At 38.4% G+C, this 25,697-nt stretch overlaps 1 protein-coding gene across 3 annotated transcripts in view; it reads left to right on the forward strand.

Annotated features, from left to right (window-relative positions):
• OVCH1 (ovochymase 1) overlaps nt 1-25,697 on the forward strand; it is a 96,620-nt gene that overhangs the window by 51,940 nt on the left and 18,983 nt on the right. For all 3 annotated transcript variants that reach the window (XM_086401538.1, XM_086401539.1, XM_086401540.1), the window contains exons 15-20: nt 2,361-2,585; nt 7,847-7,972; nt 9,553-9,688; nt 10,385-10,524; nt 21,275-21,400; nt 25,545-25,592. In XM_086401538.1, the coding sequence (XP_086257664.1) occupies nt 2,361-2,585; nt 7,847-7,972; nt 9,553-9,688; nt 10,385-10,524; nt 21,275-21,400; nt 25,545-25,592 (801 nt within the window). The remainder of the gene's footprint in view (nt 1-2,360; nt 2,586-7,846; nt 7,973-9,552; nt 9,689-10,384; nt 10,525-21,274; nt 21,401-25,544; nt 25,593-25,697) is intronic.

Here is a 25,697-nt window from a genome sequence, read left to right on the forward strand (position 1 = left end):
AGATTTACAGTGGAGGATTCATGTAGAGAGGAAAAAAGATTGCAAAGACACGTTGAGACTAGACTCAGAAAGACCCTGCAAGCCACTGTAGTTGGCTTTGAGCAAGCGAGAAAAGAGCTTAATTCTTCTGTTTCATCATTCTCTGATTGAAGGACATGATGGGGGAAGATTCGAGACTGCAAAATCAGTTAGGTTACTATAACATCCAAGTAGACCTAAGAAATACCTAAGTTAGACCATAATAGCCATGTAAATGAAAAAAAGAAAAATTCACAGAAGTAACAGAAAACCAAGCAATTGAATAGAATCCTGAATTCTTGGAACATTTCCTTTCACCTCTACCACTCTTCATCTCTATTGTTCAGTAAAGTGTATTAACATATGGGTCTCCTCAATTAGAATATTATTTCTCTATGGCAGAACATGTATAATGATGTATGTATTGCTCCAGGTCTGGTCTGCAAAGGACCACACTGGAGAAGAGACTACCCTCTGAGGTGTAGTCCCTAAGGGTTGGACTCTTAAGACAATCTGGACTGAAGGGGCGGCAGATTAGTTGGTCTATAGGTTACAGTTCTCACCTCTGGTGCAAGGGGTCCCAGATTCAGATCCTGGACAAGCCCCCAGGATGATAGCTAACGGTGAATGGTGTCAAATCCGTGATCTCTGAAGAAGATTTAACTCTGGGACCAGGGACCAGGCTTGATCACTCAAGAGCTTTTGTAGAGCAGAGTTTTATTAAAGTATTAAAAGAGAGAAAGCTTCTGACATAGACAATAGAAGGTGCCCAGGGATCCCCACACAAGCTCCCGTCCTAATTACACACGAGGAACCCTGGGTATTAATAACTGGGGAGGGCCAATCAGTTGACTTCTTTTGGACACTGGGGCAACTTTCTCTGTGCTCACTGAAGCCCCTGGTTTGCTTTCCTCCTGATCCACTACTGTAATGAAACTGTCTGGATGAGCCAAACATTATTATGTCAGTCATCCTTTAAGTGGCAACTTTCTCTGTGCTGTTTCCTCACGAGTTTCTAATCATGCCAGAGTCTCCCTCGCCCCTTCTGGGGAGGGATATATTGAACAAGGTCCAGGTCTCTATTTTCATGAATATGGAACCAGCTCTTTTTAATGGAACAAACTAAATCCTCAAGTGTGGGCTGATGAAAAATTCTTTGGGTTGAGGACAAAATGCTGTTCCTGTCCTTATCAAGCTCAAAGACCCTCACCTATTTCCACATCAAAAGCAGTATCCCCTAAAGCCCGAGGTTAAGGAAGGGTTAATACCCATCATTGAGAATTTAAAGGAGCAAGGACTATTAATTCCCTGTAATAGTCTGTGCAACATTCCTATTTTGGGTGTGGAAAAGTTAAATGATAAATGGCGACTAGTTCAAGATTTATAAATAATAAATGAGACTGTGGTTCCTTTTACTCATATGCCAAAAACAAATGGATTTTCTTGTTTACAAGTCTATGTCAGAAACTTTCTCTATCCCTTTTTATACTTTAATAAAACTCTGCTCTACAAAACTCTTGAGTGATCAAGCCTGGTCCCTAGTCCTGAAGTTAAATCTTCAGAGATGACAAATCCAACACCGTTCACCATAAGCTATCATATTCATCCATCAAAATGTGAAATCAAACCAATATTGTAAACCAATCATCAACCAATTAAAAATAAATATTTTAAAAATGTGTTCATTTGAATACAGAGTATTTCAATTGTAATTGCTCAAAAAAATGTTATCAAGGGAATAGACATAGGGAAAGAAGGAAGAGCCAAGGTGTCACCTGAAGGAGAAGAAGCCAATGTCAGGGTCAGTGGGACAGAGCGCTCCTAGCATCTGAAGCTCTGCAGGTACTCGTGCAGGTACAGCAGTGCCCTTAGACTTAAGTACAAATTGAAGATGACATTCAAAGTGTATTCAGCAAATTCTCCTTTCCTGACCTCAATTTCAAACTTCATGAATACAATCATTTGTCCCAGCAAGGTAAGTGCTTATTGAAACCAAAGAAGCTTTTAGGAACAGATCTTCAGTTGTATCTCAAAGAAGGAAAGAAATGAAAACAGGCTGCCATTAGAGAATACAATGCAGTCCACCTTCATTTTCTAAGAAATTTTTAAAATTCAGTTAAAAGTCATTTTTAATAATTATTATTTAAATTCTACTTTTACAGTCTCATTTCACAAAACTAGGACACATTAAATGGGATGATCATTTTATCCAAGAAATTATAACTGATGGTAATTTTTATTTTTCTTTTTGCAAGCCTAAATTATTCAAATTTATGATAGAATCCCACTTTTCTTTGTCTTATTTGAGTTGGTCCCTGGTGTCTCTATGTTCTAAATCATAGGCTGTTACTCCGAAGTGGAGTTAGAAGAGCCCAGAGGATTTTTTTCATCTCCAAGATATCCACTGGATTATAGAGGAAAACTGGAATGTTCTTGGGTCCTCCGAGTTTCACCAAGCAGTATGGCAAAATTTACAGTTGAGTATCTGTTACTCCCTTGGTCTCATATGTGTCAAGATTCAGCTCTGATTATTTATGAAGAAAACCACAGTGAGAGAAGGATGTCAGGTAAGGCTTAGGGGCATTTATATGTGTGCTTTTCCTGTGTAAGCAGCATAAGATCAAAGGGAGAGTTAAACTTGGCAATAATACCTCTGAAATGTAATGTAATATATTCATGTAATGTAGGCATATTTTTTGGAGAAGGCAATGGCACCCCACTCCAGTACTCTTGCCTGTAAAATCCCATGGATGGAGGAGCCTGGTAGGCTGCAGTCCATGGGGTCACGAAGAGTTGGATACGACTGAGCGACTTCACTTTCACTTTCATTCATTGGAGAAGGAAATGGCAACCCACTCCAGTGTTCTTGCCTGGAGAATCCCAGGGACAGGGGAGCCTGGTGGGCTGCTGTCTATGGGATCCCACAGAGTCAGACACGACTGAAGCGACTTAGCAGCAGCAGCAGGCATATTTTTATGCGTTTATTTTTAGACATATTTAATATTTTCAAGTTTGAATTTACAAAACAGGTATACTAAAGGTTGAGTGGGTGTGTTTGTATGTATGTGTATTTAGGGGGAAAAAAAAAGGCAAGAGAGCCCATCTTCAAATGTAGCAGAACCATACCAGAATGCCAGAAGTGTGTATATGACCAAGGAGGGATTAAGATAATTAAAAATCATGTAGGACCTAGAGTGCTGAATTTTAAAATACAGCAAAACACATTAGGCTTTTAAAATGGTGGAATTGAAAAGTTTGCTAATAACATACCAACTGTCATTTCATTTCATGTATGGGCAAACCTATTTTGTTTAGCAAAACAAACTTCCCACCTCTTGTTTGTATAGGTATAATACAGGGTTTTTGGCTCTCAGTAAAGAGGAATGGCGCTAGTGGTAAAGAACCCGCCTGCCAATGCAGGAGACATAAGAGATGTAGGTTCGACCCCTGGGTCAAGAACATCCCCAGGAGGAGGACATGGCAATCCACTCCAGTATTCTTGCCTGGAGAATCCCATGGACAGAGGAGCCAGGTGGGCTATAGTTCTTGGGGTCCCAAAGAGTCAAATATGACTGAAGTGACAGCATGCACAAAGCAGGAGGTGGGAAGGTGCTGGAAATAATTTGGTTGATGGGGACACCTGGAAAGAAAAGTTTATGTATGTTACTGTGAGTGTAGGTGGTTGACACACAGATGTGCGTGCTTGATTCAGGAGTATATGGAAGCCAGGGAATTGCTTTGAGGTTGAGATTGTTTTCTTTGGAAAAATTGAGAGATTGAATTATTGACTTAGAAGGCACAACCATTTATTTAAAGATTCTTTCTTTAGAAATACTGTCTCATTTAAACTGCAGAGGAAACCATTAACTGGCCTGTCCACTGCACATTTTCCCCCTATGATCAGATCACCTCCCCATCCACCCTGATTGAAATGGCTTGAGGTCTCTTTGTAGCTGCAATGAGATCCAGAATGCACAGTATGACATTTGCCTCCCGGTCCCTTAACTCATCACACTCCGCTCTCAGGGCCCTTGTCCATCTACCTCTCCCAGCTCTTCAAACAGCTCTTCTCCATCCAGTCAAGTCTTGACTAGGATGTGCTTTCATTTTTTTATTTGACATTTTAAATACAATTTTAAAGATTACTTTCAATTTACAGTTATTACAAAACAACACATCCTTGAGCCTGTCTTACACCTGAACAGTTGGTACCCCTCTCCCTCATCCCTCTATTGCCCCTCCCCCTTCCGCACTGGTAACCACTAGTTCGTTCTCATATCCATGAGTCTGCTTCTTTTTGCTATATTAACTAGTTGTGGAGTTTTTAAATCCACATATAAGTGATATCATACGAGTATTTGTCTTTCTCTGTCAGCACAATGCCCTTCAAGTCTATCAATGTTGCTGCAAATGGCAAAATTTTGTTCTTTTTAAATGACTGAGTAGTATTCCTTTATGTGTGTGTGTATGTGTGTGTGTATTACATCTTCTTTATCCATTCATCTATTAACGGATGCTTAGGTGCTTCTATATTTTGGAGAGTGTAAGTAAAGTGCTATGTACACTGGGGTGCGTGTATCTTTTTGAACTGGTGTTTTTTTTTTATTTTTTTGGATATATACCCCAGGAGTGGAATTGTTGGGTCATATGGTAGTTCCATTTTTAGCTTTTTGAGAAACCTGATACTATTTTCCACAGTGGCTGTAACAACTTACATTCCCACCCACAGTGTACAAGAGTTCCCTTTTCTCCTCAGAGAACACACTTTCTTAATGAGGCCTACCTGATTGATGTGAATCACATCACCTCCTACCTCTGTAATTCTTAGTGGCCCTTCTCTTGGCATTATTGTCTTCTAACCTATGATGTTGTTTCATGTTTTCATACCTATGTCATCCCTATTAACATGAGCTTCTCGAGGACTGAAACTTGTCTCTTCGTGTCAGGAATCCCATGTTTAGAATAGCCCTGGATACACAGAAGGCATTTAGTAAATGACTGACTGACTGAAAGGTGACCTCCTCAAATAGACATTCTAAGTCTGAAGGACCATCAACTTTCCCTCTCATGGTCTTTTTCTATCATATTCTGCTGTTATTTCATGTGTAGCAGTGGTCTCTATTTGAAATCATCTTCATTTACCTGACCAAAATGAAAGTGCCATGAGAGCAGGGATCTGGCTATTTTCTTCCCCTCCTATATTTTCCCAAATTGAAATAATAGAGACTCAGAACATTTGTTTTGCATGAATGCATACTACTAAATTTGAGCCTCTTTCACCATGCCTTTAATCTGATATTATCAATTTAATCACTTTTACTTTGTTTAATTATTAATGGGGATAATTTTTTTCCATTTATTAGTTATCTGCATTTTCAAATTCCTTGTTACTACCATTATTTTTAAATTTGAGTATTGATCTTATAATTGGTTTATAAGGGCTATATATATGTGTGTGTGTGTGTGTATATAATTATATAAAACAATTTTTCCTTTGTCATAAATTACAAGTACTTATTTATAAGGTTATCATTTGCTTTTAAATTTTGTGTATTTGTATGTTGATATAAATATTTTTAAATTTATTAATTTAAATATATTTCTATGTATTTTCATCTTTGATTTATCTCATTGCTTTTATTTTTAAAAATTAATTTCCCAACTAAGGTCAGAAATTTTTAATTAAAAAAAGCTTAATCCTGCTGAAATAGATTTTCTCATATGGTGTTAGTGTAGTGTTAATGTTAGTCGCTCAGTCGTGTCTGACTCTTTGAGACCCCATGGACTGTAGCCCACCAGGCTCTTCTGTCCATGCACTTCTCTAGGCAAGAACATTGGAGTGAGTACCCATTCCTTTCTCCAGGGGATCTTCCTGACCCAGGGATCAAACCCAGGTCCCCTGCATTGCAGGCAAATTCTTTACTGCTGAGAGACCAGGGAACCCCTCTCTTATGGTAAAATGATCTTATGACTGATTCCGTTTTTGGACAAAATGATTTCCTCTTTAATTTATAGCTATCTTTATCGTATACTGGGGCTTCTCTCATAGCTCAGTTGGTAAAGAATCTGCCTGCGATGCAAGAGACCCCATTTCGATTCCTGGGTTGGGAAGATCCATTGGAGAACGGATAGGCTACCCACTCTGGTATTCTTGGGCTTCCCTTGTGGCTCAGCTGGTAAAGAATCTGCCTGCAATGAGGGAGACCTGGATTCGATCCCTGAGTTAGGAAGATCCCCTGGAGAAGGGAAAGGCTACCCACTCCAGTATTCTGGCCTGGAGAGTTCCATGGACTATGCAGTCCATGGGGTCACAAAGAGTTGGACATGACTGAGTGACTTTCACTTCACTTCACTTTATCATATACCAGGCTCCCAAATAGAAATAAATGATTTCTGGAAAAACCAGGCTTCCCTGGTGGCTCAAACAGTAAAGAATCTGCCTATAGTGCAGGAGCCTTGGGTTCGATCCCTGGATGGGGAAGATCCCCTGGAGAAGGGAATGGCAACCCACTCCACTATTCTTGCCTGGAAAATTCCATGGACAGAGGAGCTTGGTGGGCTGTAGTCCATGGGGTTGCAAAGAATAGGACATGACTGAGTGACTAACACTTGCCTTTTTCATTGTTACCTACTGAAAACCATGCTTGACTTTGTTTTAGATTAACTGTGGAAACCCTATAATTTTTCAACCTAGCATTTCTTTGATTTGACATTGTCAGCTTGAAACCTGTAAAATTGTTCTGTCCTTTAGATGATAGCTAGCAGAACTGTGAGGCTATGATAGAGATATTACCTCTTACTCAAGTTGGATAGTATCCTTGTGCACTGCAAATGCTATGTTTTTCCCTGTGGGAGCCAGCAACCATTCAAGAGCTGCATTCATCTCTATTTGCTACAAATAAATATTGGCTTATTCTTCAAATAGTATTTCAGCATCATTTACTCTAATATATCATGCCAACTAATGATTTTTTCTTCTTGTAAATAATCTTTTCCCTTCCTTACTCCCAACAAATATATGTGGAACACCTACTATGGGTCAAGGATTGACTTTTCTTGGTTGTGAGCATTCAAAAGTGAACAAAATGGACAAAAAGTCCCTGCCCTTACCACCATATATTCTAGGGGGGAGAGGACACATGATAAAATATATAATACATTAGACAGAAGGATTAAGGGGAAATGAGGTGGGAAGAGAGAGAAAAAGCATATGGGATTGCAGATGCCATAGAATTGGGTGCAGAACAACCAGCTTTCTGAGCAGATGACATTTAAATAATTATTACAGAAAGACATGGAATTATTCTTAATAGTAGGTGAGTTTGATTCTAAGAAACTCATGGGTTCTTTCTATACCTTCTTAATCAGCCCTCTGAATCATTTTAGAATTATGGTTATAATTTTACATTCTCTTTGACTTAGGTTCTCAAAATAAAGCAATCAAAAGAAGATTGGCTGTAGGGAAAGAATAAATTTTCACATAAAAAAGTTTCCATCATGGGTTTTCACAGTGATGTATTTTTAATAAATAGGTTACTTTCCTAGGAGAGAAATGGCATATCAGCCTCATAATAAAGATAAAATAATGTGCTACCTACGGTCTTTCATGGGAACAATGGGACATAGCAGACTGTAACAGGTATTAAATTTTGGGACCTAGGTTCTGCTCCTGACTCCCCACCCCCTAGTCCGTGACTTTGGGCGAGTCATTTGAATTCTAGAATGCTGTTCCTCAATTTGCAGAGTGGAGTTTAGTTGCCATGCCTAAACTAGAGAAACTTTTTTAAATGTTCTTCTTTTTTAATAAATTTGATTTTTTTTAACCTAGGTAAATTATGCGGAAGAAGGCTTTATCCAATGGTTTTCATGAGCTCTGGACCACTGGTGAGGGTGACATTTCATTCCAGTGTGCAAGGTGCTTTTGGCATAAATTATATTGTCTTTAGAGTCCAAGGTATGTTCTAACTTATAAAGTTAAAACCAGCATTGAAACATGTATATTATCATATGTGAAATAGATAACCAGTGCAAGTTTGATGCATGAAGCAGGGCACACAAAGCCAGCGCTCTGAGAAAATGCAGAGGGATGCGATGGGGAGGGAGGTGGGAGGAGGTTTCAGGACAGGGGAACACATGTACACCCATGGCTGATTCATGTCAATGTATGGCAGAAACCCCCACAATATTATGAAGTAATTAGCCTCCAATTAAATAAATTAAAAAAAAATCTCAGTGTTTTTCTTTTTAGGGATATTTCAAAACTTACGCACTGTTTTGTAAGCAAAGTTATGTTTCTGTGGGGAATGAGTTTATATTTGAAGGGAAAATCATTTTCAATGATCTGATTTTGGTCTGATCCAAGAGAAAAACTACTTAGTGAATAACTTGACTGACTTGTACATCATTCAGAATTGTGACTCATGGACATGGCGATACAATATATTAACTGCAAAGTAATATTTTTATCGTGATTGTCATTTTATACCACAGTTAGCCTTTCCTACCACCATTATCCTTGTGGATTAAAAGATTTGGGTTCTAAATCTTAGCTGGCTGATTAGCTCCAGACAATTTTTATCTCTACAGGAGTTCCCTTTATACTGATATTATAAAAATAAAAGGTTAGAATGAGTTTTGAGGACAAGCTAAAAAAATAGTAGAGGCTGATATAAATGTAAACTGTACACAATTCAGAGTTATTAGATTTTCAGACATGTAATTAATGAGATTTTTGACTCTTGATGAACATAGGTAACCAAAAACTAGTTTCTCTCCTTGGCACTGAAAAGCTTTGCAGGGATATACATGGAAAAATTTAAGTGAGAAATAAAAAGAAAAGCATGTATATCATATGAAATTTGTTTTCCTAAAGAACTATAGTATAAATATTGCTTTAACAAATATCATATATCATTTGTACGTGGAATCTAAAATGTGATACAAATGAACTTATAAAACAGAGACAGACTGACAGACATGAAAAAACAAACTTATGGTTACCAAAGGGGAGATGGGGTGGGGGAGGGGAAAGTTAGGAGTTTGGGATTAGCAGATACAAACTATTATATACAAAACAGATAAATAGCAAGACCCTACTGTATTGCACAGGGAACTATATTCAGTATCCTGTGATAAACCATAATGGGGAAAAAATGTATAAATATATATGTATAACTGAATCACTTTGCTGTATACCAGCCACTAACACAGCACTGTAAATCAACTATAGTTGAATTAAAATTTTTTAAAAAGAATACTGCTTTTAAATGGACTTGAGTAGGGAAACTACATCATCTACAGTCATTCCTCTTTATCTTCCATAGACCCTAGGCTGTGCCAAATATAATTTGAGAGAGGTGCTGGTTTTCTGTAACCTTTGAATATTTCAGATAGAAAAATTTTTAGTGAAACTAACCACCTCCTGTTAACTTTTTCTAAAACAGGGAGGAAAACTGACAGCTCTGACCTGAAAAAGCATATAACAAGCCTCTTAAAAATTAGTTTTATCTCATTTTTTTTCTTCTTTATTTCTAGGTCCAAAGGGCAGTAAAAGCACCCAGTCTCTTCAGAGTTCAAACCAAGAGCATGTGGCCACTTGTGAAGATGTTATTCTGACCAAACCAGCAGGGATCATACAATTCCCGAGAAATTTTCACAGAACCATTATGAGGTGAGGAAGGAATTTGTATTACAATGAAAGTTTTTGAATGATCACTTGACAAGCAGCAACATTTGTTATCTGTTTAAGGAATTATTTCCCACCTGCTTTCCTGAAAGAATGGACTTTGAGACAATACCTGATTTGAAGCCTTAAGTATATAGAACCTGAATGTGAGATTACCCCTGCTGATAAACTGTACTTTCCCAACAAAAGAGATCACTTGTTAGGTAAAGTGAAATGCTGAATCTCTATCAAAGAGCTTTGGAGATTGACATAATGTATGTAAAACCTTCTGGCACATAGTAATACTCAATAAGTGGTTCATATAAGAGAACTTTCCCTAAATTAAACATTAGAATAAACTTAATCCTAAGTAAATGTGTATGATTTGGGGACGTTTAGGGCAAACTGACACAGGAATACTTGGTTAACTCTTATGGATTGCCAATTAGAATTTAGAATAACACATGTGCCTGACCAGCCATTCATATAATGGGTGTATTTGGTTAAAACTGTTGACAAATTCAAAAGTATTAGAGAATATTTTTACTGTTATAGTTTAAAATTTTCTTTCACCTAAGCACAAAAGAAGCAGGTACAGTCAATAACAGTGACTCACTGAGTGATGCATTAAATTCTGAACAAAGTAAATAACAATTTATGCTACTGAGAAATAATTTCTAACTTTCTTTCATTGTGCTGTAGCTGCCACTGGAGATTACTAGCCCCTATAAATCATATCATTCGCCTTGATATTATCAGCTTCCAGAAGCAACCAATGCCCTTGGCCTGTCAGGGTGACCTGTGGGTTTATGAAGGATTTGGATCAGGCAAAAAATTAATAGGTAACCAATTTCCCATGAAGAACTATGCTATTGATTTTCTTTTGTAAAATATTCTTAGGTCATTTTATATTCAGTGTGTGAATTACAGATGACATAAATTAGTCTCTTCTTAAATGTGATATTGAAATAACCTGTTGCTGTTACTATATTTGTAATTGAAATTAACTTAATACTCTGATTAAGTTAAAAACAAAACCCAACTATGTGCTGTTTACTTGAGTCATACATAGATTAAACTTGGCCAGAAATACTAAAAATAAAGGATGAATAAACAGTCTCAGACAAATGCAGCACAAGAAAACTGAGAGTATAATATTCAGTTCAGTTCAGTTCAATTCAGTTGCTCAGTCGTGTCCGACTCTTTGCGACCCCATGAATCGCAGCACGCCAGGCCTCCCTGTCCATCACCAACTCCCAGAGTTCACTCAGACTCACATCCATCAAGTCAGTGATGCCATCCAGCCATCTCATCCTCTGTTGTCCCCTTCTCCTCCTGCCCCTAATCCCTCCCAGCATCAGAGTCTTTTCCAATGAGTCAACTCTTCGCATGAAGTGGCCAAAGTACTGGAGTTTCAGCTTTAGCATCATTCCTTCCAAAGAACACCCAGGGCTGATCTCCTAATGGACTGGTTGGATCTCCTATATTAGTCAGGCAAAATAATATCGCAGGGAAGGCATTAAATGGCCTTATTAATTAGATAGTAGTCAAAAACCTGATTACAGTGACTTAAATTCATTATTGTGAAAGAAAGAGAAATGCTGAGGCATGCAGATGCACCACCAACTCAATAGTTCAACTCTGTGAAGACTGGAATTATTGCAGTTCTCTTGGCCTTTTCCTAGTGGTTCCATCATGGCTATTTCAGTTGTGGCCATTACAATGGAGAGAAAAGAAGAAAGGGCCCAGGGAAGGGTTATCGCCATGGAGAAAGCAAATATGTCTCCAAGAATCCTGTAGCAGATTTAAGTCACTTTGGCCAGATTTTTCACATGGCCACACCTGACTGAGAGCGAGATGACTAGAGAAAAGGGAAATGGAAACGTAGTTTGGGCTGGGTGACCAAAGTTGCTCAATTAATTAGGATATAGCAGCCTAGAGTTCTGAAATCTGATGATCCTGGGTCCAGTAGATTGCAGTTCTACCACTTGGTAATTCAGTGACTTTGGGAATGTTCCCGAAGCTTTCTCAGTCAGTGTCCTCACTGGTAACGTGACAATAACTACCTGTAACTTTTCATGTGATTTAAGTGAAAAGACACAGCATCACTAGCACACATGTACATGGGTATTACAAATTCCCAATGTGCCTAAGTCAGAGATATAGATGCCTAATGTAACAAGGTGACTCCCAGAGAGAGAAGATGTATAGCATTTTGCTGGCCTTTGTCTCTCTAGGAAGGACCCAGATGTCAGTGTCCCTCTCCATGTTGGTAGAGTCTTGCCAGAGTTGATCAAACAGCCAATTGCTAAACCACTGTTCTTTTATTCTGTAGGCTTACACCCATTAACATCCCAGAAATAGGTGCATTGACAATCTTTGTGTTTCTACTTAAGGGAATATTAGTAAACATGGAGCTTTTACATAACATCAGAAGGGCATAGCTTTCTGTGGGGAGAGTGCAGCATCTAGGCTAGTATCTTTGGAAATTATCTACACTTCTTGCTTTCTTGCCTTACAGAATACCTGTAACTTGTACTGCTTCATGAGGTTACTTTGATAATTAAATGACAGAGTGCATGTTAATCAATATAAAAGAAACCAAGCACCTGCAGTGTTTGAATTAGAATTACACCTCTAAATTTGTATTTTTAAATTGTGCTGCTTAGAAGAAAAGATTATTGTCCCTCCCTATTGTCCCTCCATCAGTGGAGTGTTTAAGAACACAAGGTTTGAAAGAACAAAGAAATACAGAAAAAGGGAAAAAAGTACATTAGCTATGTCAGTTATAATTTATAATATTGATGAACTGTATCTCTGTTGTTCTTATAATTTGTTCTTCACTTAGAATTTGTTCATAAAATATATGTATTATTTCCTATCTTCTTCCACAAAAAGTTTTTGACTCTACTTCAATTTTTGCAAATAAGACAGCCTCTAGTGGTTAACTCAGTTTTTGAAGTCAATAGGTTATTGAATGAATATTTTAAACATAGTCAACAATGCTATATCCCCAGAATGCACAACTAGTTTAATATTGAAAATGTATTATCTAAAAGCTAGGTCAAATTAGGAAAAATAAATATAAATCAATGATAAAATAATCATATCCTTAAAACCATCCAAGTGAAAATTAGTTAGAAGTTATAATGTAAAAATCACTTTGGTTATAATTAGTCACAAAAACCATGTAGCTAGGAATAACCTTGAAATGTGAGTTTTATTGCACAAATATGAAACTTATACTTGTGCACATGTGCGCACACACACACACATATCTGAATAGAGAAAAGTACCACGTTCTAAAACTGGAAGATGAAATTAACATTAATCCACCCCAAGTTAATTTAAAAATATAGCAAAATCCCAATGGTAATTGTCTTTGGAGAGCAAGGAGGAAATTGATAGTAACTCTAAAGTTTATCCTTAACTAGAACTAGCTGAAAATGTTTTGGGGGGAAAAAAATGACCGGATGATGAGGTGAATTATCAAGATAAAAACATACTTTGAGGTAACCATAATTAAAACAGAGCAGTACTGGTATAAAAGAGACACACATGAGTAGACCAGAAGGGGCCCAAGAAACTATAAGGCATTTAAATGTGATAAATTTTGCATTGCAGATCAGGGAGGGAAATATAAATTATATTTTCCATCACCTCATATAACAGTTGAGTAAAGAGCTAAGCATTTTTCTTAAGGCATTAAAAGTTTATAAAATAAGCAATTATCTTAGTTATGTATGGAGAAGGATTCTAATGTAAAAGCAATTGAAGACAACAGGAAATTATCAATAAATTCCTGTGTAACTAAAAACTTCCTTCAACAGAAGCAAAATAAAAAACAAGTAACCAAGGATTTTCAACAACTCTGAGAAAGGTTTAAGGTAATTAATATAGGGGATGTGTATAAATCAGTATTAGAAAAGCCCAAATATGTAAAAAAAAAAAATTATAACGGCCCAAATATGTTTGATTTAGCATTGAAAAAATGTCAGGTTAAAACCAGAGTTCTCAAAGCTTTTGAGTCTTTTATTCATTTTCCTAAAGAATTGTGAACTATTGACCCAAGTGATTTTGCAAAAGCACTGGATTAACCCTCAACCTCTTTTGATCGATAAGGAAAGTTAATGAATATTTATACATCAGTTACTATACAATCTAAATTAAATCTCTCTATTTTTTTCTGTCACAATGAAGTTAATCCTCTGGCCATCCGTTTACTAAGAAGGGCAGTTTTCTTATAATAGTGAAAAGCTTAATAGTTCTAGAATTGTTGACTTGAAACTGTGTGTGCATAGCAAACTACCTTTGTTAGAATGTTTGTTTCAGGGAATACTATGTATGGTCAGTTAAACTTAGAAATGGTTTGTCACAGGAAGCACACTTGAATCATCAGCCCTATAATAATTAACAGTGACTCAACAATTATAAAGCACAGATGCATTCTTTTAGAATCAAGAGGATCCCTAATATAAAACAATTTAAAAATAGTACAATAAATAATAGTTTAACCAATTGATTTTAAAATACAATTCAGAATTACTATTTTCCTAGGGTGGTTCCATGGTAAAGAATCCACCTGCCAAGCAGGAGACATGGATTCAATCCCTGGGGTCAGGAAGATCCCCTGGAGAAGGAAGTGGCAACTCACTCCAGTATTCTTGCCTGGGAAATCCCATGGACAGAGGAGCCTGGTGGGCTACAGTCCATTGGGTCACAAAGAATCGGACACGACTGAGTGACTAAACAGCAGCAGCAGCACAATAATACAAAAATGGGCAAGTGATCTGAATGAGCAATTAATAGGCAAATAGATGTGAGAAAAAAATACTTAGCCTTTTTAAAACATAAATGAAAAAAAATTTACCTACTTAACTGACAAAAATATTTGAAGAATGATTATACTTAGTAAATAAAATGCAGTGTAACAGACATTTTCATGTTGTTGTTTAGGTATAATACATAGTTTCTTTCTGGAGCAAGATAGAGAAATGTTTTTCAAAAGCAATAAATCTATAACCTGTCATTCAGTGTTTCTATTTTTATCCATACTTTTAAGAAATATACTTTACATTTATGTACAAGATATTCATTCAGCTAGTGTTATTTATGATAATGGCCCCCGCAAAAAAGTATCAAAATAGGAAATTGGTTAAGAAAAGTATAGCAAATCCATAGGATAAAATGTTATACCACCACTAAATGAAATATTTTCACCTAACTTTTTTAGAAGACAGGAAAGTCCTACTGTGATATTAAGAGAGAAGATTGGAATGAAAAAAAACTACATAATATATTTTATTTTTTAAAAAAAAGTATGACTAAAGGTCTAATAGAAACCATTAGGTGTCATTTTCAAGGCTGTGCCTAAATCCTTGAGGAAGTCAGTCCAGGTGTGTTATCGGGTTTCTTTTGTTTCTGGGCCTGTCCACTCAAGGACAAAAGGGAATTGAAGTTCCTGGGCCAAGGGCATGCAGAAAAAAACATCCTTTGGGCTTCCCTGATAGCCCAGTTGGTAAAGAATCCACCTGCAATGCAGGAGACCCCAGTTTGATTTCTGGGTTGGGAAGATTCCCCTGGAGAAGGGAAAGGCTCCAGTATTCTGGCCTGGAGAAATCCATGGAATGTATAGTTCATGGGGTTACAAAGAGTAGAACTTGACTGAGCGACTTTCACTTTCACTTAAATCTAACACAGTAAACCAATTGGCTTCCCCTGGATTTGAGTTAGGATAGTATTAAGGATTAGGCACAATAGGATCAATGGGTCCAATAGCTTCATTAATAGCCCTTAGGTCTTGTACAAATCGATAGTCTCCAACAGGTTTAAGAATAGGTAATACCAGAGTATAATATGGTGACTGACAAGGTACCAGTAATAATCCATATGAATCATACTTCTTCACTGTAGGAGAAATTCCTCTCTAGGCTTCTAGCTTTAGGAGATATTGTTTTTCACAGGCATATTCTCATCCAGGTCTTAGCTTGATAACTACTGGTCAGATGTCTTTGTCTAAGCCTGAAACCTCAATGTTCCAAACTTCAGGGTTTACTAGGGCTTCTATCTCAGTTGTAGATTCAGTCTGTTCATTTTCATTCTCTGTTAAAATCATTTGGTGATGAATAAGTTTTCCTTAAGGGCTTCCCTGGTGACTCAGAGGTAAAGAATCTGCAGGATACACAGTGCAGGATACACAGGACATGCAGTTTCCATTCCTGGGATTGGGAAGATCTCCTGGAGGAGGAAATGGCAACCTACTCCAGTGCCTGAAAATTCCCATGGACAGAATAGCCTGGAGGGCGACAATCCAAAGGGTTGCTAAGAGTCAGACACGACTGAGCAACTAAGCACAATGTGACACAAAGTTTCGTTGTTCCCTTTAGGAACAGAGTGGCCTCTAACTAGTTTAATAAATCTCTTCCCATTAAAGGGACAATCAGGCACAAACAAAAAGGAATGTAAAAGTAGTTGGCCATGAACGTTACATATAAATTGTTCTGGGAAAGTGTACCCTTGTCTTTTTCCTGATATTCCCATTATATATTCTTTATGATTGTTAAGATTTCCAATCCTTTAGGTTAAGACTGAGAAGATTGCACCAGTGTCTATAAGAAATTCTATCAAGTTGCCTGCTACTTCAATGACTACCCCAGGCTCAGCATTAATTATATAGATGATATCTCTAGGCAGAGCCACTTCTGGCCTCAGGCCCCTCTATCTTCCGATTGTGAAGTCTAATGGCCCCCATCACTTGCTGGCAACTGAGGTGTCCCCTCTGCCCATGCACTGACTGTTGGCAAAGGGTACATTGATCACAATCTTTCCTCCAGTGTCTCTTCTGTCCACACAGGGCACAGTGATTTTGTTGGGTACCCATGGGCCTCATGGTCCACCATGGTCAGATTGGCCCCAAAAACCTGGCCTCTCCTTTGGTGGTCCCTGAGTGGACAAATCCTTTGTAATCATTTGAGTCTTTTGTTTGTCTCTCTGCAGGCATTCAGCCCTGTGGGCTACATCCCTATAATGAAAACTGAATAAGCCAATTGGAGTAAATCATTCATAGGGGTTTGAGGATCAGCAGATACCTTTTGAATTTTGTGCCTGATGTCTGGGACAGATTGGGCTCTGAAATGCATAGCCAAAAGGACAAAGGGTCTGTCCCTCGGGGGAAGGGGATCCTCATTTGTATACTTCTAAAAGTTTCCTCTAATCTCTCTTGAAAAACTGCAGGGTTTTCATTCGGTCCCTGTTGGACTTCTTTTACTTTCTCATAATAAACAGACTTTACCATTCATGTCTTCTATCAAATAGTTAATCATATTGTCCTATCTGTCCCTGTCAGTAGAATTCATCTGGTGATTCTACTGCGGATCAGCATCAGGGACAGTGCCATTCCCCACTTGAAAAACTGCATGTCCTTGTTGGGCCCTAGTTGCCATTTGGTCAGCACTGTCCCTGGCTGCTAGTGTTATACCCTGTTTTTCCTCTGGGATGCAGCAATGGGATAGTAAAAATCTGCAAATCTCCCCAGGTGAGATCAAAAGTTCTCATTAACCTGGTAAACTCCTTAGTGAAAATTACAGGGTCCTCAGTAAAATTTCCCAATTTATCCCCAGCCAGACTTAGAACGGATATTTTGAAAAGGGCCCATGGACTGTTACTGTTCCTTGACTCTCATCAGGAACTTTGCTCAGAGGCAAGATTGTAGGGGCAGGTGGCTGGTAATTTAGGCCACTATGGGTGCTAGCTGGGCTGAGATTGTGCTCCTTGGGTGACTTGAGGAACAGAGAAGGAGTTCTGGAATATGGTGGTGGCCTCTCCTCACCTTTGCACACACTTTCCTCTGGGATTTTAGCCTCAGCTGGAGCAGTAGCTGTCTCAGATCTGAGAACCTCTGTTGGCACAATAGCTCCTCCAGGAGGATGCGGAACAACTCCCACTGGGTTGACAGCTGCTTCAGGAGCAACAGCTTCTTTCTGTGGGGGGTCTGGTCTTTGCATGGCCCTGTACACTGGGTCAGGTAAACTGTCATCTGATTGGTTCCTTAAATTAGGCTTCTGGGTTACACATATATTAGATCCCTTTCAGTTACAGTTCCCAAATACAAGGTCATAAAAACTTGAACATGTAGTATTTCACCCCATTTTGATTCCCTTCTAGAGTATAAATCCAGTTGTAGTATAGTATTATAATTTAGAGACCTGTTCGGTGCTCACTTTTCTTGGCTCTCTAACTTATATTGCAGCCAAACCTGGTTACATAGGCTGAGAAGTTTTTTCTTTTTCAAATCTTGTTCACTTTTTTTTCCAGTCCTGGAGTACATGTCCCAGAGGGATGTCAACTGGGATTCATTCAATTTGACCATCTTAGACCCAAACCTGAGGAAAGGTCTCTGCTTCCTGGGCTATCCATAAGTTTTATTTTTGTGCAATTTGATCAAGATTGGCAGTTATGATTTTAGATGGTATCCCTTCCAAAGCAGTCTCCCAACCAGATGTTAGTGCCCAAGAAATTGCCACAAAGGAATAGTACAGAAGATGTCTCCAGTGGTGCTGACGATGATCTGGAACTTGTCTGGCTGCAAGTCAGAAATAAAAGGGTTAACATTTGCAAGGGCCTGGAGGGAGGAGAAGACTGACATCAGGGCCTGATAGGTCCTCAACTGGACACTCCTAGTAATTAAGGAAAAGTACTTTGAGTCTTGTAAGCTGCTTCCCTGCCAAATTGAGAGAGAAGAGTGAATTGTTACACCTTGGTGATCATACAGGTCTTTTGGAGTTAAAAGATATGGAACAGATAGAGAGCATAGAAGGAAAACCTCAGGGTCAAAGAGAAGAGTAGAGATTGCTAAATCCTGCAACATCATATAGCGACTGGATGTGTACAAGCACAGCCATTCCATTGCCACGGTATGTATCTATGTAGCCAGGGCTCAAACCTGGTCAAAGCAACCCAGACAGTGAAATTCCTTCTTTTTCACACGCCATTTCCCTTGTCTCCTGCACCAGCAATAAGACTCTTTCTGTATTTCCATACTACCTTTCCATGGCAACCCATACTGATTGTCATCATTTCTCCAGATCTTTAAACATCCATATCATTGTTCCCCTAGCTTGTATCTCAGAATCCAGTCAGAGCCATAAAGCTCTCGGGGTTGCTTGGCCTGACTGAAATGGGCTGTCATCAGTGGAGTGTCCTCCCCAGAACTTCTGACCTGTGGTGTCCCGTGGCCCTACTAGTACCCGACCCCAGACCTTCTTATCTTACCACAATCCTGCTCTGGTCACCAGCTGAAACCATTGGGTGTTGTTTCCAGGGCTCTGAAGAGCTCTGGCACCACAGTCCTTTATGTCTCAGCCCACAAAGTAGTTCAGTGAGAAGCAAAGTGATTGATAGGAAGTGATTTATTAGAATAGGACATTTGTAAGGTTCACAAGTGGGAAGACAAGCATTGCGCTGCCTGCATACTCAATGGGTTTACTTTTTTGTAATCAAGAAAGAGTGAGGGGAGGGAGATCTTCTTGTATTTATTGAGTAGAAAGAAAGTAGAACTTCCATCATCAGCTTCCTTCCCCAGGTAGGCAGGGAAGTTTACTTCAACTATCAGAGCACTTGGAAAAATATTTTCAGGTCTCAGTACAGTGAGGGCCTTTCATTGTGAAAAATCATCTTTCCATAAATTTTTGTGTGCACAGAGCCTGTTTTGGTGGTCGTTAATTTGATGACATCACTGGGCAGTTTGTAGGCCTTGTTTTCTACTATTGTTGTTTTGTCTGGGGGGCATTGTGCAAAGAACATGTCTAGGCCGAAGAACATGTTTTGGGGGTTACTAACTCACTGGCCTTACTGAGCAGGATGTAGGTTTCATGCTGCCATTGTTTTGTTGTTTGTGGGCATGTCCTCTGTTTCTGTTGCATGGTTTTGTTGCTAAGTTAGCCACGACCCATTTAGACAGCATATTAAAAAGCAGAGACATTACTTTGCCAACAAAGGTCCATCTAGTCAAGGCTATGATCTTTCCAGTAGTCATGTATGGATGTGAGATTTGGATTGTAAAGAAAGCTGAGCACCAAAGAATTGATGCTTTTGAACTGTGGTGTTGGAGAAGAATCTTGAGAGTTCCTTGGATTGCAAGGAGATCAAACCGTCAATCGTAAAGGAAATCATTCCTGAATATTCATTGGAAGGGCTGATGTTGAAGCTGAAACTCCAATACTTTGGCCACCTGATGTGAAGAACTGACTCATTGGAAAAGACCCTGATGCTGGGAAAGAGTGAAGGTGGGAAGAGAAGGGGATGCCAGAGGATGAGATGGTTGGATGGCATCACCGACTCGATGGCCATGAGTATGAGCGAGCCCTGGGAGTTGGTGATGGCCAGGGAAGCCTGGTGTGCTACAGTCCATTGAGTCGCAAAGAGTCAGACACGACTGAGCGACTGAACTGAACTGAAGTTAGCTTGATTTTATCATTAAGTAAGCCAGTCTGACTTTGATGTTAAGTGACTTGTTTTGCGTTATGAGTCAAGCAAGCCCACATTGTTTCAGAATTTTCCTATTACTTTCTTGAATGATCATTAGTCTTATTGTGGTCTCTGAAAGCCCCCTGTAGTTCCCTCTCTATCTACAGTTTCCTAATGGGGAACTCACCATTGTGCTCACTATTTGATCATCCCATTCTGTCCCTATCATAGGGAGAAACACACCAATATGTTTAAGTGGATATTTCTGGACTGCAAGGTTATAAGTAATTATTTTTTAAATTGTCCAGATTTTCTGTAGTGAAGGATTAAACATTCTGATCATAAAGAAAACTATAAAAATCAGGAGATGAAAGAAAAATATTATATTCTAGAAGTTGAACTAGATTCACAGGGTAGCAGTTACAGAGAACTTTATAACAGCAATCTGGCTATTACCAGTCAGCCTCACAAGAGAGAGACCATGGGTAAAGATCAGTCTCCATCATCTTCTGAAGGATGCTTTTAGAAATCCAGGGGCAACGGGAGGTTGAGCAAAACCATTACTAATTAGCCCTAGGATTCTGACTCACAGGAGACCTCTAAGAACTGTTGCCTAAAAAATCTCATTTAGACCAGCTAGCAGTTTTGACTTTTATGCCAGTTACTGTACCTTGCCTCTTATTCATTTGGTTGTGCTGTGGATAAATGAAAGTTGTATGTAACAAAAGCTCAAATATACTTCTTTATGTATGGTTATTTCAATCTGGTGACAAAATATCTTTTAGTTCCCTGATGACCTAGCCAGACTATGTTACCTTCTTTTATATTATATAGCTTTAAAAGATCTACTTAAGTATTTCAGACATTATGAGAATGGGGTACAATGTCCTAGTTGGTTAGGAACCACTTTCTTAGAACTGCTTACACTTTGAAATCTAGGACATATCTGTTCTAATTGGGCTTTGTTATGCTTAATTTCCCATTATTAAATTGTTGGTAGTAGATAAAGTATAAATTTGTATTAAAAATAGGATTTTTTCCTTTTACTTTGCTCAATAACTTTTACCTTGATGAATGCTAAGAATGTTGTTTTGCGGGGGTGGGGTTGTTTTGTTGTTTTTTGGCTAGGAAATCTATGTGAAGGAGATTCACCTTCATTAAAGTCTCATGGTCCTCTTATGATGTTGATTTTCACATACAATGCAAGTTTGGCCATGAAAGAATTTTCTTTGAGATATTCTTTTCATATGTCTGGTAAGTCTGTTACTTTTTTCATATTTATATCTGTATGTTTTTGCTTTATTATGCTTTATTAGAAAATATGTCATAAAATAATTTGTTCTTCATTTCATTTGTAAGCTTTAGAAGAGAAAAAGATAGTATTTAAGGTTGTAACTTCTATAATCTGTGGAGGCATCAAAGTAAACCTTCATAAAGTATAAGATTTATCAAATTTTTCAGTTTTTATTATAGTACCTAATAATTCTGTAGTTTTCTGTATACTTGGAATATTATAACAATACAGTAGGAATTTTTTATCCCTAGCCTAAAAGTTTCAAGTAATTTTTCTATATTGAAATTGGTTTCCTTAATGTACTAATATCAAGAGTAATTGATTCCTTTTTTAAAACTTGTTTGGTGGATAGTTCATATATATTAGTTATAACCAGATTATTGACAAATATGCTTTGCCCAGCATTCCTATAGTTGGGTGAAGGCACTGATAGCATTATGAAAATTGAGAAGTACTGCAAATTATGGAAATTGGGTGTTATGAAGAAAACATTTGCAATTATGCTTAATTCTGAATTAAACATTAGAGTTGCTCTAGTTCTTAAGATTTATCAAATCATACACATTAAAAATGTTAATTGAAATATAATTGGAGAGTTATTTCTACAAAAAAATTTTTACTTTCTTAGTCTGGTAACGTGAGAAATGTTGGATGGAGAAAACGAAGATTTGCATCAAGTTCAAATTACATAAGTGAAAGGTGTACCATAAGGGGCTAACATAAACAGAATCAAATTTCCCATTTAAGCCTTTAATTATTCAGATTATCAGCAAATGGTTTTAAACTTATGCTATGCCATGTTTAAAGCACTGAGGATTCAGTGATGAGCAAGACTGTCCCTGCCTTAGAAGAGTTGACAGTCTAGTGGGGAGATAGTCAATATCTGTAAATAGAGAAGGACGAGAGTGTTGCTTATCACCCAGTTCTACCAGGATTAAGCCACTGCAGTAGCTGATGGACAGTGCACTCTGTGCTTCAGAGAGAGGAAATTAAGGTGATAACAGGATGCTCTGTGCTTTGAACAAGCAGGCCCCTTACATAGCTAGATGTGTATTTCAGGAAGAATTTTAATGAACTCAGATTTCATATTTTCATGTAAAAGCACTAAAATCATTAGCTTGAGATCTCTGTTCCTTGTGACCAGCAGTAATCTTCTTTCAAGACATGTACTTAACTGTCCATACTCCCCTAGCCAAAACGACATTTAGACTGGCTCCCCCCTACTTCTTTGCAACAGCTTGTTCAGAGCTACTGAGAGGTTGTCTCATGGGTATAGTCCTCCGTAAGACCCTACGTGAAACAAAACTCATAGCTCTCATGTTTTGCGTTTTTGTTTCAGTCAACTAATCAAATAATCTCAGAAAAATATACAGTGAAAAAATGACTATATTAAGATTTGACAGAGGGGTCTTATTTAGTTTGGTAAAGGATGGGCATGGAATTCTGGGAAATCTTTGCTCTGTTATAGCAAAACACCTTCAAACGTATTTCTAGTCACTCTCTCCCCTTCTACTGTTTCACTTTTTCTTGAATCCATTCCTATAAGGCTTTCTTTCTTACCCTTCCCCAGATGGTGTTCTTGCCAAAGATACCAGTGACCCCCACAATTTGAGATCCGACAGTTACTTCTCTGTCATAACAGCTGCATTTTGCATGGATGACCTCTTCTTCCTTCTAGAATTTCATTTGTCATGGCCTCCAGGAAACCACTGTTACTTGACTCTCTTCTTTCCTCACTGATCTCCTTAGAGTCTTTTGGCTGGTCGCGCCTCATTTTTCCTACCATTAAAAGCTGAGGTGTGCTGGGACCCAGTCCTTGACTTTGTTTTCTTCTTTACCTACACTCACTCTTAAGTGATATCATCCAATCCCTAGTTTTAAAGACCATCTTTACACAGATAACGCTCAAAGTATATCTCCATCTTCTAATTTGAACTCCAGGACTGTATATGCAATTGCCTCCCTCTTCATCTGGGTATCTAATAAGCATCTCAAATTTAACATGACCAAAATGCAACTCTTGATTTCCTACCTCTGTTTCCAGATTCTTCCTCCACCAGTCTTCCCCACCTCAGTAGATGGCAACTGCAGTTTACTAATTAAGTGTTCAAGCTGTTATACTGTTCATCCTTGACTTTTCTTCTCACATCTGTCATCAGATTTAGTTCATCTGTGGACCTACAGCAAAATTAATCTAGAATCCAACTACCTCTCAACAATTCCACCATAATGTTCTGATACAAGCCTTTGCTTAGTCTGTTTTACTCTTAACAGCCAGAATGATCATTTTTTAAATATTTAAAAAAATTTTGTTTGATTATTTGACTGTGCTGGGTCTTCTTTGCTGCGTGGACTTTTCTCTGGTTGTGACAAGTAGGGGCTACTCTCTGGCTGTAGTGTGTGGGCTTCTCACTGCGGTGGCTTCTCTTGTTGCAGAGCACAGGCTCTAGGCAAGGGGTCTTCAGTAGTTGTGGTATCTGGGCTAAGTAACTGAAGCTCTGGGGCTCTAGAGCACAGTAGTTGTGGCACACAGGCCTAGTTGCTCCTCAGCACGTGGGATCTTCCCAGACCAGGCACCTGTCTCCTGCATTGGCAGCTGGATCCTTTACCACTGAGCCACCAGGGAGGCACCAAAATAATCATTTTTAAATGAATAATTCACATCATGTTATTCCTCTGCTTAAAACCTTTCAATGTTGTCCCAGCTCACTCTTAGTTGGCTTTACAGTGACCTATGAGATTAGCTCAGTCGGTAAAGAATCTGCCTGCAATGCAAGAGACCTGGGTTCAATCCCTGGATCAGGAAGATCCTCTGGAGAATGAAATGGCAATCCACTCCAGTATTCTTGCCTGGAAAATCCCATGGACACAGGAGCCTGGTGGGCTACAGTCCATGGGGCCGCAAGAGTCAGACATGACTTAGTGACTAAACCACATGAGATTCTGTATGATCTTGTTCTTGGCTACCTCGTTGACTACCTCTCTGATCATTTTCCCCAGCCACACCAGCCTTTCTGCTGTCGCTCAGCCACACCAAGCACACCCCCCTGCTGTTCCCTCCAAATCGTGCAACCATGCCTACAAATAGATGATGCTCAATAATTGTTTGAATAAAGGAAATGACATTCTAGCTGGGGTAGGTTAGTGAGTAGACAGTAAGGTAGTAGCTCCTTACCTAGTAAATGAGTAAGAAATACATCTGTCTTGCTTATGAAAATCCCTTTGGCTGAGAGCTAAAGAATGAGTACGAGTCAACTAAGCAGATTTTGTACACATGTTCAATTTCTGTTTTCAGATAAACATAAACAACCTTTAGCACAGACATTTTTCCAACAACAGCAGAAATGTTATAGGTTCACCCTGTATGTGAAGTTTGTTAAAAATCTGACTCATTCGGCTTTCCCTGGTGGCCCAGTGATAAAGAATTTGCCTGCTAATGCTGGAGATGCAAGTTTGATCCCTGGTCTGGGAAGATCCCATATAGCGTGGAGCAGCTAAGCCCGTGCACCACGACTATTGAGCCTGTGCTCTAGAGCTCAGGAGCCACAACTACTGAGCCCACATGCCACAACCACTGAAACCCGAGCCCTAGAGCCCATGCTTTGCAACAAGAGAAGCCACCACAATGAGAAACCCATGAACTGCAACTAGACAAAAGCCCATGTAGCAACAAAGACCCAGCATAGCCAAAAATAAATAAATAAATAAATATTTTTAAAAAGGTCTGACTCATCATTCATACTCATGAGATTACAAATCAAAATATATCAGTGGAAACTGTAACATTAATATCTATGTGAACATTAAAATATATGTGTGATATTTAGTCATATGGAAAAATATTCACAATTGGGGGAAGTTACAATGATGTAAAGTGAAATACAGTTTTAAAAAAATGTACACTATAGCTTAGGGAAAAGCAGGATTTACATTAAAATATGAGTATTGGTTACTTGTAGGATGGAATTACAGGAGACTTTATTTCCTTTTTTGAAATCTGTCTTTTGGAAATTTTCTCCAATGTAAGTGTATCACTTAAACAAAAAATAAAAAATATAAAGCATTAATTAGGATATATTGACCTTAAGAATTCTCTTATTCTAGGTTCCATGAGAGGAAACATTAAAGTTAATGGTAAAGAGGATAAAGGAGGTAAGGAATTGGCCTTGTTGATCTGCCTTTGGTTACCTGATATAGAAATAGAGTGAGGAATTTCCTTCTGCTAAACACTGTTTAGGAATAAGTATACTTTGACTG

The sequence above is a fragment of the Bos grunniens genome, chromosome 5, assembly GCF_055505025.1.
Source record: "Bos grunniens cultivar Pamir isolate PY7600 chromosome 5, Bosgru_T2T1.0, whole genome shotgun sequence".
In the NCBI taxonomy this organism is placed as follows: domain Eukaryota; kingdom Metazoa; phylum Chordata; class Mammalia; order Artiodactyla; family Bovidae; genus Bos; species Bos grunniens.